We start from the raw sequence: 15,704 nt of genomic DNA, 5'->3' as shown, positions 1-15,704 counted from the left end.
TGAAATGTAGGACAATGCCTGTACCAACTGGGGTTTAGAGCATTATGAAGTGACTTGATCGAATGCAACAGGGTACATATGTAAAGGATGTCTTCCTTCAAAGGCAATGGAAGAGAACTCTGAATTTCTTTTAGGAAGAGGGAGACAGATTCTTGATAAACAAGAGGTGAAAGGAACGTGGAGTAATCAAATCAGCCATGATCTTATTGAATGAGTGAGCAGGCTCGAGATGCTGATTGGCCTATTCTACTCCTAATACCTATGTTTGCATAAAGACCTCTGAAATGTGAATGCTAATATGCAAGCTCAAATAAGCAAATAGGTATTGAAATTGCAAGAGCTAAAAAACATCCAGAAAAGAATGTGAGAGTATTTCTGCTATTTGATCACATCTGAAAATCTACAGAGATCTTTTCTGGAAGGCAAATGGCAGTAGAAAGATGGACCAAACGAGGTGAGGGTTGTCACAAAGCTAGTCCCTTTTTTTTTCTAAAATCCGTTTCTTGGCTCAAGGAGACTCTGTCCTTGATTGTTTTCAGAGGGGTAATAAACCAGGCCAGGCTCCAATCAGGGATGAAAAGCATTTTGAGAGGCCTTTTGTTTATATGTAAATAGATGAGACTTTAGGCCAAAGTGGCCATGTTTTAGAAGTGATCTGTATAATGAAAGGGAGTGGTCAGCTCTCTAGCTGAGCAGTTTAGTTCAGTCCTGAACTGGTGAGGAGTTCAACAGGGAGCTGTGTGGAAACTCTCTCTCTCTCTTTCTGCCCTTCAACTTCAACCTGCAAGCATGTGTTCCATTTATACTGGTTTTTCAAGGGAGTTTGCTTATTGGGAATGTTATGTATATTCAGAACAGCATAATTAAGGCTAGTTTGGATAAATGGAGTTCTGTAGGCATTCTTCACTTTGTTCTTTGTGTTTCATTTTGTAATGTGAATAAATTTTTGTGTGCTTTAAAACTATTAGTCAACCTAGCTAACTTACTCCACGTTATTTTCACTGTACACTTACCAAACCAAATTGCAAAGTTATTGTCTAGGCAGCCTGCTTCAGAATGTTTTGAGCAGTCTGGCCTAGTCCATAACAGAATGGGAGCTCTTTGTGGTAGGTGCTAGTGCCTTTATTTCAGGTGTTGGTTGGTTGGGTAGACAAAGCTTGGGATAGTAATGGCTCTTTCAGTCACCAGAGGTTTTCTGGATGTGGATGCGGTGACTCTGGAAGTTTTGCAACAAGTGAATAAGACCAGGTTTCAGGAATTAGCAGAGAGGCTGGAATTGGAACTGCCTGCTTCTATGCGGAAAGGAGTGTTAATTATAGCAGTAGCTCAGCATTTAAACTTGCTGGAGAAACCATCAGAATCTATAAAGATGGCAAGAATTCAATTGCACATGAGCAGCTTGGGTTAAAGGCAAGAGATAAGGAAAGGACAGCAGAAATGAAACAGTTTGAGTTACAAATAAAAGCAGAACAGAGAGAAAGAGAGAGTAGCAGAAGAAAGAGAAAAAGAGAGCACAGAAAGAAAAAGAGTGTTTGAACTTCAAAAACGGACACTTAAAAAGGAAAGTCAGCATCAAAGGCTGGAGATAAAGGCTGAGGGTAGGCCTAGTGAGGAAGAGAGTGAGGATGAGCAAGTCCCTGGCAGTCAGAAGCCCAGTGAGAAACTGTAAGTATGTTCAAGCATTGTGTAAATTTGATGAGAAGGATGTGGAAGCCTTTTTCATCTCATTTGAAAAGGTGTCTAAACAAATGCAGTTGCCAGTGGCACTGTGGATTTTGTTGATCCAAACAAAACTTGTAGGTAGGGCTAGTGAGGGATTCGCATCACTATCAGAGAAGGTATCTGGGGAGTATGAGGTGGTGAAAAAAGCCATTTAAGTGCATATGAACTTGTACCAGAAGCCTATAGACAACGTTTCAGGAATCTAAGGACAGACCCTGGTTAAACCTACATTGCATTTGAAAGGGTCAAACAGAGTAATTTCAATAGATGGATAAGACTTTTAAAAATCGAGCAAACCTATGATGCCCTTAGAGAGGTAATCATTTTCGAGGCATTCAAAAATTCACTGCCTGAAGTAGTGCAAACTCATGTGGAAGAGCAGAGAGTTAAAACAGCAAAGTTCGCAGCTGAGGTGGCTGATCATTATGAGCTGGTCCATAAAACTCAGTTCAGCTTCCAGAATTAATTTCAGTCCATGAGGTATAGAAACTGGGGCAAAGAAAAATCCTCACGTGGAAAGGGAAAGGGAGATCTCAGTGAAGATCATAAGGAGAACTTACCACAGGGTAAAAAAGAAACCCTTGAGGCAAAGAAATTAAAAAGCTCCGGTGTTTTCATTGTAATAAAGTGAGCCAAACAAAGCCAGAGTGTTGGTGGGCTAGGAGAAAGCCAGATGTAGGAAAACAAGACAAACCTGGGAGTTTTGTTGGACTAGTAACAAAAAGCACAAGTGAAGTGCCAGATCTGCTTAAAAAATATACATGCAAGGATAAAGTTTATTCAGACAGGCCAGGAGTAGTAGTTAAGGAGGTTACAATATTAAGGGACACAGGATCCTCTCAGTCTGTAATGCTGAAGGATGTGGACATATACACTCCTGAGGGACTATTGTCAGAAAAGGTAACAGGAATTCATGGTGACATAAAAAGTGTTCAATTATGTAAAGTGAGTCCAGAGAGAAGTGGAGAATTTGTGGTAGGAGTACTGGACAAACTCTCACCTCCAGGAATACAATTTGTCTTTGCAAATGATATAGCTGATTCACTGGTGTGCGTGCTGCCAACTATAGTTGAAAAGCCAGTGGAGATGCACGCAACTTAAGACATGGAGAATGTTTATCCAGGAATTTTCCCTGATTGCGTGATCACAAGATCACAGAGGCACAAGCTAATGCAGGATGGAACAAAAGGCACAGATAAGGAAGCTGATGTAGCTTTATCAGAAACTTTCTTTGATCAGGTAAGTGGAACAGAGAAGGAGCAAATCGGTAAACATGCAAGTATCTTTAACTCTGCTAAGCTGATTGTTAAGTTCTCATCTTTCTGCTGTAATTCACAGTTATATCAAAAAGAATTTACAGAGAAGGAAAGTGAATGCATTCCTTGTGTTATTATTTCTTAATGTGTTCAGATGATGTCTTAATGAGGAAATAGAGACCATCACACATTCAAGCAGATGAGAAATGGGCAGAGACTCATCAAATTGTTTTGTCAGTAGGGTATAGAAAGGAAGTGCTGAGAGTGGCACATGAGCTAGCACTTGGAGGTCATTTAGTAGTGAGGAAAACACAGGCTAAAACACAAAGACATTTTTACTGGCCTGGACTACACAAGGATGTTGTTGAATTTTGCCAGACGTGTCATACGTGTCAGCTAATTGGAAAACCACAGGTAGTAATAAAACCTGCACCTTTACTATCTGTTTCAGCATTTGAGGAATCTTTCACATGAGCTTTCATTGATTGCATAGGTCCCCTACTTCAAACAAAAAGTGGGAATAAGTATTTATTAACAATAGTGGATGGGTCGACTAGATTTCCAGAGGCAATCCCCATTACGAAACATCACAGCTAAAAGGGTTGTAGAAGAATTACTTAAATTTTTACTAGATACAGACTGTCAATAGAGATCCAGTCAGATCAAGGATCACATTTCACATCCGAACTATTCAAGAAGGTTATGGATAACTTGGGAATAAAGCAATTCAAATCTACTGCTTACCATCCAGAATCACAGGGAGTGCTAGAGAGATGGCATCAAACACTAAAGACCATGTTGAGGGCTTATGGTCAGGATTATCCAGATGATTGGGATAAAGGAATTCCGTTTGTATGTTTTGCAATCAGAGACACACTGAATGAATCAACTAAATTCAGTCCATTTGAATTAATTTTTGGGCATGAAGTAAGTGAACTATGAAAAAAGGAGAAATTACTAAGTCAGAATTCAGAGACCACACACTTAGTCTAAGTGTCAAATGTTAGGGAATATTTAAATAAAGCTGAAGAGTTGGCTAGATGGCATTTAAAAGTATCATAGCACACAATAGTGAACAAGAAATCACAAATTTGCAATCTTGCATGTGGGGGTTAAGGTATTGGTGTTACTTCAAAAGCCAGGTTTAGTGGACCTTATCAAATTGAGAAGAAATTGAATGTGGTGAACTACTTGATAAGGACTCCAGACAGGAAGATATCTCACAGAGTGTGTCATGTGAATATGCTCAAAAGGTATTTTGATAGGGAAGGAAAGCAAGAGGAGAAGGTGCTCATGATTACAGCAGAGAGGGAAGAACCAAGTTCAGAGGATTCTGAATTGGACATTCCTCAAATCAAATTAGACAATGAGGAAGTTGTCAAAAATTGGGATAAATTATTGAGTTATCTTCCACAAGAAAATTGAAAAGACCTGGAAGAGTTATTGCTATCACATGGGGAGATAGCAGAGATAAACTGGGAAGTACTAACCTAATTGTGCATGATGTAGATATAGGAGATGCTGTTCCGATGAAGCAACATCCTTACAGTCATAACCCTCTAAAGTTGGCACAGGTTCAGAAGGTGATAGAGCACATGCTCCAAGATGGCATAATCAAAGTGAGTTAGCGACTGGAGCTCACCTATAGTCATGGTGCCAAACCCAGATGGTACCCAACGGTTATGTGCAGACTATTGCAAAGTCAGCGCCGTTACAAATACCGATGCATATCCAATTCCATGATTGGAGGACTGTGTTGAAAAAGTGGGACAAGCAACTTACATTTCTAAGTAGGACTTGCTGAGAGCCTACTGGCAAGTACCTCTGTCAGAGGCAGCAAAGGCAATTTCTGTTTTCGTAACAGCAAATGGACTATATCAGTTCAGAGTTGAGAGTGTGTTGCTGGGAAAGCACAGGTCAGGCAGCATCCATCATCTTCATCCACCTATCGCTTTCTCAGCTATGGATACTGCCTGACCTGCCGTGCTTTCTCGGCAACACACTCTCAACTCTGACCTCCAGCATCTGCAGTCCTCACTTTCTCCTATATCAGATTAGATTAGATTAGATTACTTACAGCGTGGAAACAGGCCCTTCGGCCCAACAAGTCCACACCGACCCGCTGAAGCGCAACCCACCCAGACTCATTTCCCTATATTTACCCCTTCACCTAACACTACGGGCAATTTAGCATGGCCAATTCACCTAATCTGCACATTTTTGGACTATGGGAGGAAACCCACGCAGACAGAGGGAGAATGTGCAAACTCCACACAGAGTCGCCTGAGGCGGGAATTGAGCCCGGGTCTCTGGCGCTGTGAGGCAACAGTGCTAACCACTGTGCCATCGTGCCACCCATATCAATTCAAAGTCATGCCATTTGGTATGAAAAATGCTCCAGCCACATTTCAGAGACTGACTACCGAGGTCATTGCCGGAATACCTAACTGCGTAGTGTATATTGATGACCTGGTTATTTTCAGTTACTCATGGAAGGAACAGTTACAGCATTTAATTGGACTTGTTCGACTGTGGAAGGCAGGCTTGGTGGAACAAGGTAGGCTTGGTGGTAAACCTAGCTAAAAGTGAATTTGCCAAATCCCAAATCACCTTCCTGGGCCATGTTATTGGACATGGACAAATGGCCCTATGAGATGCAAAAGTGAAAGTAATTGGGGAATTTCCCACACCGTCGTCAACAAAAAAAGCAGTGCTACAGTTCCTGGGATTGAGTGGATTTTACTGAAAGTTTGTGCCAAACTCTAGCAGTGTGGCTGCTCCACACATTGAATTGTTAAAAAAGGACAAGTAGTTTCAGTGGACAGCGGACTGTCAAAAGGCATTCAACAGCCTAAAATCTATGTTAACCACAGCCCAGTATTAGCCACCTTGGATTACACGAAGCCTTTTAAGGTAGCTATCGATACCAGTGATGTGGGTGTCGGTGCAGTGCTCCGGCAGGAGGATGATGAGGGAATAGAAAGACCCATTGGGTATTTTTCCAGGAAGTTGAACATTCATCAACAGAAATATTCAGTGGTGAAGAAAGAGACTTTAAGCTTGGTGTTGGCCTTACAATATTTCAGTGTTTATATTACCAACAATGCATCTGAGACAATCGTATTCACTGATCACAACCCATTGACATTTTGGAAAAATTTAAGGACAAAAATGCCAGACTGTTTAGATGCAGCTTCTTAGTGCAGCCATTCAGTTCGACAATTGTGCATGCGGCAGGTCACAAAAATGTGATTACCAATGCATTATCGAGACTCAAATGCGATACGGAGGCGTTTGGTGGCGGGTATACCGCTGCCTGAATTTGCATGTGGTTGTGCATGTTTGCATGTTCACAGTTAGTATAGTGTATGTGTTTGTTTAGACTACTAACCGGGTTTTGAAGGGTTAAAAATGAAGCCATCGTTTGGTATTGATGGTTCATATTCTTCTTGGGGGGGGGGGGGGGGAAGAGGAGAAGATGTCACAAAGCTAGTCCCTTTTTTTTCTCAAATGGGTTCCTTGACTCAAGGAGACTCTGTCCTTGATTTTTTTCAGAGGGGCAATAAACCGGGCCGGGCTCTGATCAGTCTGGTTTGGTACAGAGATTAAAAGGATTTTGAGAGACCTTTTGTTTACATGTAAACAGAGGAGACTTCAAGCCAAAGTGGTCATGTTTTCAAAGTGACCTGTATAATGAAAGGGGAGTGGTCAGCTCTCTGGCTGAGCAGTTTAGTTCAGTCCTGAACTGGTGAGGAGTTCAACAGGGAGCTGTGTGGAAACTCTCTCTCTCTCTCTCTCATTCTGCCCTTCAACTTCAACCTGTAAACAAGTGTTCCATTTATACTGGTTTTTCAAGGGAGTTTGCTTATTAGGACGGTTGTGTATATTCGGAACAGCATAATGAAGTCGAGTTTGAATAGACAGAGTTCTGTAGGGGTTCTTCATTCTGTTTTTTGTGTTTCATTCTGTAATTTTGTGAATTTTTTTGTGTGTTTTAAAATCTAGTAGTCAAACTTAATCCAGGTAAATTTCACTGTACACTTACTGAAACAATTTGCAAAGTTATGGCCTGGGCTACACAGTTAAGAACGTTTTGAGTGGTCTGGCCTAGTCCATAACAAGGTGGATGACAGATGGAACAGAGTGGTTGCAGGTGAACTACCATGGATGCATGAGAATGCATTAAGAAAGAAGAATTCGATGACAAAAGATTTCCTGGCAGGAAGTACTGTGAAACATACCCCAGCAAAGTTTTAATCTTGCGGTCAGATTAAAAGACAGCATTCACAGTTAATTCAATTAGCAACACTTGAAGAAACTTTCCCTGACAAGTGAGCAGATGATTTCTGAACAATTAATATTAGTCTTCACAGTATTATACACAGAAAACAAAGAAGAGTTATTCTGAATCAGAAGTGCAATATTCACTAAGTTATGCAAACATCCTGTGTTTGCATGCACCGCTTATGAGGCACCAGGATTGAAATGACATATTCTTAAGTAATAGCGGAGATGGTTTTAATACAAACTCTTGGCAATTAAAAAAAAACAAGAAATTACATGGCTCTGGGTTGTTGGGGGTAACGGGGGTGCTGCACTGCACAGCCCATCATGATGCTCAAATGCATTACGTCAGAACAACTGAGTCAATAGATAAGCTGCATTTTTTCATATCTGCCATTTACATCAATATTTTCTTTTAAAAGCTCAAACAACATACAATCATGACTGCAGATAGTTTGGTCAGAGTGAACTTTAAATGTATCAAATTTGCAAGAGTGTTACATTTAATTATTAACACTTTATTAGCAGGTATTGTATACGTATGCACCATGTCTGGTATATAGTATAGCATGAACTTCATACTGTAGTTTTGCAACCTTAAAACATTGGTCCTCAAGACTGAAAAACGTTATGGAAGATTTTTTTTTGTTACCTATACTGAGTTTTGCAAATTCCTCTGGGCAATTCTTTTCCAGCCACTGTCTGCACTTGGTATACTGGGGCATGTATTCACAATACTGTAACAAAGCACAAATAAGTAATTACTCAAAGAACAAATATCTATCATCTCAGTTTGAGTCACACTGACGATTCCATGTTCAAGGCAGTTACAGTCTCTGCTTGCTCTCTTTCCATAGATGCTGTCTGACTTGCTGTGATCTCTACTGTTGTTTTCAATAAGATCCCACATGACCTGCTACTACCCAAAGGTGGCTCTTGTGGTACCTGCTACCTTTGAGCCAGGAGGCCCAGGTTCAAGTCCTGCCTGGTCAAGAGGTACGTAATAACATCTGAGCAGGTTGGTGAGAAAATAGTTTTACAAGGTACATTGCTGCCCTCTAGTGGAAGAGATAATAAACATCAAAATTAATTAACCTGGTAACAATGTGTTGTGAATTAAACAAAATATAATTAGAAAGCTGCAGTGGTTGCAAAGTTTGTAAAAAGGGATGTGCGCATCACTGGCTGAGACAGCATTTATTGACGACACTAATTGACTTTCAGAAAATGATGATAATCTGCCTACTTGAACCACTGTAATCCATGTGGTGTAGGTACACCTACAATGCTGTCAAGGCAGGAGTACCAGGATTTTGACTGAACAACACTGAATGAATGGGGATATAGTTTCAAGTTCAGATGGTGAATGGCTTGGTGAGGAACTTTCAGAAGATGGTGGACAATTAATGAATTCACTGGAGGGTGAAGCTCCAGAAATATCACCGTCCTCAATGAAACAAGCCCAACATTATCAGTGCGAAAGAAAAGGCATTTGAGCACATTCAGCCAGAAGTCCTCCTACATGGACACTAGATGTTGGTCTTCTCCCCGGGTGCCCAGAATCACTGTCTTCAGCCAATTCGATTCACATCACATGATATCAAGAACAGCTAAAGGAACTGGAACTGCAAATGTTATGACCCTGACATCATTTCAGCAATAGTAGCACTGTTCCAGAACTAATTGCAACTAATTAAACTGTTAGCATAGGTACAACACTGACATCCAGCTGGCAATGTAGTAAATTGCCCTGTAACAAGATGCAGGACAAATCTTAACCAGCCTATTCTCAATGAAAGCTGTGAGACAGTCTGTGGCAGTGGCTCAACAACAAGCTGTTTACTGATGTTTAAGGTAATGTCACTCAACTCCTGACCTCATTATCTCCTTGGTTCAAACAAGTGGACAAAACAGCCAAATTCCAAAGGTGAAATGAAAGCGACTGCCCTTGACATCACGGCTGCAGAGTGTGGCATCAAGAAATCCGAGCAAAATCAAATCAATGAGGATCGAGGGAACTCTCTGTTGATTGGAGTCATACCCAGCCTAAAGGAAGATGGCTGTAGTTGTTGGAGGTCGGTTATCTGAATTCCAGGCCATTTCCTCAGGGTAGTGCCTTGGGCCCAACCATCAATGGACTTTCTCTCCATTATAAGATCAGAAGTGGGGATATTCATTGATGCCTGCACAATGTTCAGCACCATTTGCAACTCCTCAGACACTGATGTAAGCCATTTTCAAATGCATCCAACATTAAGCTGAAAAGTGGCAAGTAACATGAGTGCCACACAAATGCCAGGCAATGACCAACTCCAATAAGGGAGAGAAACTAAAAAACCTTCACGGAAACCCCCCCCTATCAATATCATGAACAGATTATTGACCAGAAACTGAACTGGTTACAAGAGGTCAGCGGGTAGGAGTCCTGCAGTAAGCAATTTGCCTTGTGACTCCCAAAGATCTGTCCACCATCTACAAAGCACTAGTTAGGAGTTTGATGTAATACTCTCCAGACATGACAGCAGCTCCAACAACACTTGAGTAGTTTGATTCCATCCTTGACAAAGCAGCCTGCTGAATTAACACCACACTGACAAACATTCAGTCCCTCCATCACTGACACTCAGCAGCAGTGACATGTATCATCTACAAGATGCACTGCAGAAATTCTCTAAAGCTCCTTAGACAGCACTTTCCAAGCCCACAACTACTACCATCGAGAAGGACAAGGACAGTAAACACATGGTAACACCACAAACTGCAAATTCTCCTCTGAGCTACTCACCATCCTGACTTAGAAATAAATCATAATTCTTGCAGTGTCACTTGGTGAGAATTCTGGAACCCCTTGCTCAACAGCATTGTGGGCTACCAAACCAAGTGGATTGTTGCTGTTTGAGAGGTAGCTCAAGGACAATTAGGGATGGACAATAAATGCTGGCCCAGCCAGCAATGCCCATGTTCCAGAAATGAAGTAAATGCTATTGCCTCTTCTGATTGGGATATAAACAATAACATGAGGGGCATGGATAGGATAAATAGGCAAAGTCTTTTCCCTGGGGTGGTGGAGTCCAGAACTAGAGGACATAGGTTTAGCGTGAGAGGGGAAAGATATAAAAGAGACCTAAGGGGCAACTTTTTCACACAGAGGGTGGTACGTGTATGGAATGAGCTGCCAGAGGATGTGGTGGAGGCTGGCACAATTGCAACATTTAAGAGGCATTTGGATGGGTATATAAATAGGAAGGGTTTGGAGGGATAAGGTGCTGGAAGGTGGGACTAGATTGGGTTGGGATATCTGGTCGGCATGGACGGGTTGGACCGAAGGGTCTGTTTCCATGCTGTACATCTCTATGACTCTATATACTTGGGTTGGGTTAAGATACAATTTATACATACACAATCTCAAGTTTATTAAAACTGAACATTTGTAAAGTATAACAAGGTGCTGAGAGTACAACGGAATAGCTTGAATGGTAAACACCTGCACCCCAAAATCTTGGTAACTAAAAATAGAGATATTTGAAATAATACAATTCGCCTTCTTCCACAAAGACTCAACATTTCAAATTCCCTACACACAATACAAAGTTGATAAACAAATATTGTATGGAAGATCTGGCTGATGAAGGTGCAACATCTATGATTGTCTGTAAACAGGCTATATTTTCCTTTTCCTGTCTTGAATGCTAGTCTCTAAATATTCCAACTCGAAAATACCTGTATTTTTTAAAAATTCATTTGTGGGACTTGGATGTTGCTGGCTTGCCCATTTGTCCTTGAGAAGGTGGTGGTTGGTGGGGAGTTGCCTTCTTGAATCGCTGCAGTCCACTTGCTGTGGGTTGACTGCAATGCTCAAAGGGAGGGAATTCCAGGATTTTGCCTCCTGATACCCATTGATTCCAGTTTTGTCAGGGTTCCTTCTTGCCATACTTGGTCAAATGCAGCCTTGATGTCAAGGGCTGTCACTGTCACCTCACCTTTGGAATTCAACTCTTTTGTCCATGTTTGAACCAAGGCTGTAATGAGATCAGGAGCTGAGTGACCCTGGCGAAACCTAAACTGGGCATTACTGAGCAGGTGCTGCTTGATAGCACTGGTGATAACCCCTTCCATCACTTTACAGATGATGGAGAGTAGACTGATTGGGCGGTAATTGGCTGGGTTGGATTTGTCCTGCTTTTTGTGTACAGGACATACCTGGGCAATTTTCCACATTGTCAGGTAGATGCCAGTGTTGTAACTGTACTGAAAGAGCTTGGCTAGGGGAGCTGCATGTTCTGGAGCAAGAGTCTTCAGTACTATTGCCTGAAAGTTATCAGAGCCCCTTGCCTTTGCAGTATCCAGTGTATCCAGCTATTTCTTGATATCACGTGGAGTGAATTGAACTGGCTGGAGAATGGTATCTGTGATGCTGGGGGCCACTGGAGGAGCCTGAGATGGATCATCCACTCGGCACTTCTGACTGAAGATTGTTGCAAATGCATCAGCCTTACCTTTTGTATCGATGTGCTGGGCTTTTCCGTCATTGAGGATGGGGATATATGTGCAGTCTCCTCCTGCAGTGAGTTGTTTAACTGTCCACCATCATTCACGATTGGATATGGAAGGACTGCAGAGCTTAGATCTGATCCGTTGATTGTGGGATCACTTAGCTCTGTCTATCACTTGCTGTTTATGCCATTTGATATGCAAGTAGTCCTGTTTGGTAGCTTCATGAGGCTGACACCTCATTTTTAGCTTTACCTGATGCTGCTCCTGGCATGCCCTCCTGCACTCTCCACTGAACCAGAGTTGATCCCCTGGCTTGATGGTAATGGTGAAGTAGGGAATATGCCAGGCCATGAGGTTGCAGGTTGTGCTGGATTACAGTTCTGCTGCTGTTGATGGTCCCAGAGCGTCATGGATGCCCAGTCAATAGCTGTTAGATTGGTTCGAAGTCTGTCCCATTTAGTGCCACACAACACAATGCAGGTTATTCTCAATGTGAAGGTTGGACTTTGTCTCCACAAGGGCAGTGCAGTGGTCACTTTTACCTGTACTATCACAGACAGATGCTTCTGCAGCCTGCAGATTAGTACGGATGAGGTCAAGTATGTTTTCCCCTTTTGTAGGTTCCCTCACCACCTGCCGCAGACCCAGTCTAGCAGTTGTATCCTTTAGGACCTGACCAGCTCAAATCAATAACGCTGCTGCCAAGCCACTCTTGATGGTGGACATTGAAATACCCCACCTAGAGTACATTGTATGCACTTGTCACCCTGAGTGCTTCCTCCAAATGTTGTTCAACATGGAGGAGTACTGATTCATCAGCCAAAGAAGGACAGTACGTGGTAACCAGTAAGAGGTTTCCTTGACTGCGTTTAGCCTGAAACCATGAGACTTCATGGAATCCGGAGTCAATGTCAAGGACTCTCAGGGCAACTCCCTTCCGACTGCATGCCACTGTGCTTCCACTCTGTTGGGTCTGTCCTGCTGATAATGACAAGACATATCCAGGAACGGTAATGGTGATGTCTGAGATGTTATCTGTAAGGCATGATTCCATGAGAATGACTATGTCAGGCTGTTGCTTGACTAGTTTGTGAGACAGCTCTCCCAGTTTTGGCACTAGCCCCCAGATGTTGGTACGGAGGATGTGGCATGGTCGACAGAGCCGTTTGTGTTTCTGCCGCTGTGTTTTCTGGGTCCGAGGTCAATGCCAGGTGGTCCATCCAGTTTCATTTCTTTGTTGTGAGTTTCCAGTGATTGACTCAACTGAGTGACTTGCTTGGCCATTTGAGCCGCATTGCTGTTGCTCTGGAGTCACATGCATGCCAAACTAGGTAAGGATGGCAAATTTCCTTCCCTGAAGGACATTGGTGAACCAGGTGGGTTTTTCCGACAACTGACAATGACTTTATGGTCAGTCGACTCTTAATTCTAGGTTTTTTTTTGTTTTTTTATTGAATTCAAATTCCATCTGTTATATTGGGATTCGAACCAATGTCCCCATAACATTATTCTGGGTTTCTGGATTAATAGTTGAGCGATAATACCACCAGACCATCACCTCCTCTTAAACACCGGTATACACTGTAATATTCAACTGGCATTCTTCTTGACAAGAGCACTTTCGACCTGTAAAACAATTTCTAACAAACGTGTGCAGAGATGTTATGAAACACCTTTGGAGCAAGTGGGACTTGTATGTGGGCATTACACCACAAGAGCCCCTCCTTTAAGAACTATATTGAAGACGGAGTTACTAACCATAGAATGATTCACTGACAGATGTCTTAACTGGCACCAACTGAATGACTACTTAGTGAGCACAAAACTGAAGGTCAGTAATTTCTATAAAATGCAATGACACTAAGCATTAAATATTCCTGAGGCAGTAATTTTCAATTTATCATTAAATTTAAAGATTGGGTGAAGAATTGACTTCAAAAGAACTTATACTTCACTTTCTACCCTGCAGGTATTACAGCTGTGACATACATAATCTGTAAAGTCCCATGTACAAATAGCACTTAAATTAAGCGAATCTCAAATGAATCTCAAACGAGTAACTGATATGCAATGTAGTTAAATCAAAGTAGAATGAAAAGAGAAGTACAAAAGCGGAAAAGGTAATCAAGAAGGTATGTTCATTTCACATAATTAATACCACTTACCTCTGTTGGCAATGAACAGACTAGAAAAGGGAAAGAAAAAATAATTCTTGTTATTATTGTCCTGAAAAAAAAAAGTGTTTCCTCAGCCAAAATCTTAATTTCCTGATATTTCAGAACAAGTAAAAAAAGCAAACAGCTTAAAAGTATTTGCATATAATTAAAGTAATTAAAATTGCCTGAAAACTTAACAATGCATGTCTATTAAATAAGACTATAAAATGCTATAAATACACAAACTCTATCAGCAAATGCATTTTAAAAGACAAAAAGTCCTCAACTCCATATTGAATTCAGGGCTCGGTCATGCAGACGACTGATTTAGTCACTCAACTTCCTGGATACTTTAGTTCAGAACTGGTGCAGAGCGATGTGAAAAAAAACTAGTATCTAACAGTGAAAACAATCAATTTTGTGATCATAATGGCTTATTTTTAAAACCACTGACTATAAATATGTAGATATTCTAACTCATGGTTAGATGGCTTGCTAACAAACCGTATTGTTAGCAAGCTAATGTAAATTCCATTGATCAATTCACAAAGTTTTGGTTCAAAAATTAAGTTTTTGGCATTCAGTACGTTATTTTTTAAAAAAAACTTTCACTTCTTAGAGCAACATCATGTTCAATTCAACTTGTTTTGTATTAAGAGTTAAACAGCTGCCTAGATCTTGTTTCTTCTTCTGAGTTGCTTCATGTAATAGCTGTTAAGGTGTTCAATATCTTTTCCATTCTTGTTTGTGTTTCCATAGTCTTCCTCCAACCAATACAACAAAACAAATCTGAGCTCATAAACCTTATCATGAATCCAGCTATGACTGAATACACCATGTGATGCAAATTAGATGGCAAGTGATATCTTAGACACAGTGGAAGGTTTTGTGACTAAATCTTTCATATCTTTCTGAATCTAATCAACCAACCCACATAGTTCTGTCTTGGAGCTGGATGCCTACAATGTTCCTTTTTGTGACAGATAAATTTAAGGTACAAATCCAGCGTTGAGGGCCTGCTGCAGGTAACTGGACGATGTAAGACACGAGTTCCCATTGCACAGAACAAATAACGAGTTAAATAGCAGAAATAACCAGAAATCACGAGGACTGGCAATAAATGCTGGCCAGCCAGTAATTCCCACCTCCCACAAGAGAAGAAAGTGTATTTTCATTTTTAAAAAGGCAGATACAATCAGTAGAACAAATAATTTTTTTGTACTGCAATGAACTGTTGTATAAAAATAAGAAGCCTCTAACTACATTTGTTCTCTTCAGCATGTGTTACCATCCAATGAATGTTTGAATAATAATGTTTGAGACTGAAATGGAATGAAAGAATAGGTGAACAAGGTATCAATTCATTATGAACTAGTTGGAAAATATGGGGAATTAATAAGCAGCGGGGTGCAAATGTTATGGAATGCGATTTTAACTGAAATAAAATTTCCACTAAAATGTGAGGAAAGGTCACCAGACCAGAAACATTAACTCAGATTTCTCTTCACAAATGCTGCCAGACTTGCTGAGCTTTTCCAGCTACTTCTGTTTTTGTTACTAAATGTATGGACTTGGACCCCATTTAAATCGTTACCTTGTAATGCATAACATGTATCAAACAAATTTTTTTTTTCTGACAAACTTACTTCCACAGTAGAGTACTTTTAATGGGCATTGCGTCTTATTGCTGGCTGGTTTTGCTTCTTTATTTTCTGCATCTGCATTTTCAGTAGACGCCATCTCACAAATCTAAAGATCAGATGTAAGCAAAGAACAGGATTTAATTTTATCT

At 40.9% G+C, this 15,704-nt stretch overlaps 1 protein-coding gene across 2 annotated transcripts in view; it reads right to left on the bottom strand.

Moving 5' to 3' along the window:
• denr (density-regulated protein) overlaps positions 1-15,704 on the bottom strand; it is a 37,874-nt gene that overhangs the window by 16,510 nt on the left and 5,660 nt on the right. For both annotated transcript variants that reach the window (XM_072587413.1, XM_072587414.1), the window contains exons 2-4: positions 15,559-15,661; positions 13,922-13,941; positions 7,915-7,999 (exon numbers count right to left, since the gene is read on the bottom strand). In XM_072587413.1, the coding sequence (XP_072443514.1) occupies positions 7,915-7,999; positions 13,922-13,941; positions 15,559-15,652 (199 nt within the window). In that variant the 5' untranslated portion in view covers positions 15,653-15,661. The remainder of the gene's footprint in view (positions 1-7,914; positions 8,000-13,921; positions 13,942-15,558; positions 15,662-15,704) is intronic.

Source organism: Chiloscyllium punctatum, chromosome 17, assembly GCF_047496795.1.
Source record: "Chiloscyllium punctatum isolate Juve2018m chromosome 17, sChiPun1.3, whole genome shotgun sequence".
Lineage (NCBI taxonomy): Eukaryota > Metazoa > Chordata > Chondrichthyes > Orectolobiformes > Hemiscylliidae > Chiloscyllium > Chiloscyllium punctatum.
This window is presented reverse-complemented; position numbering and strand designations above follow the sequence as displayed.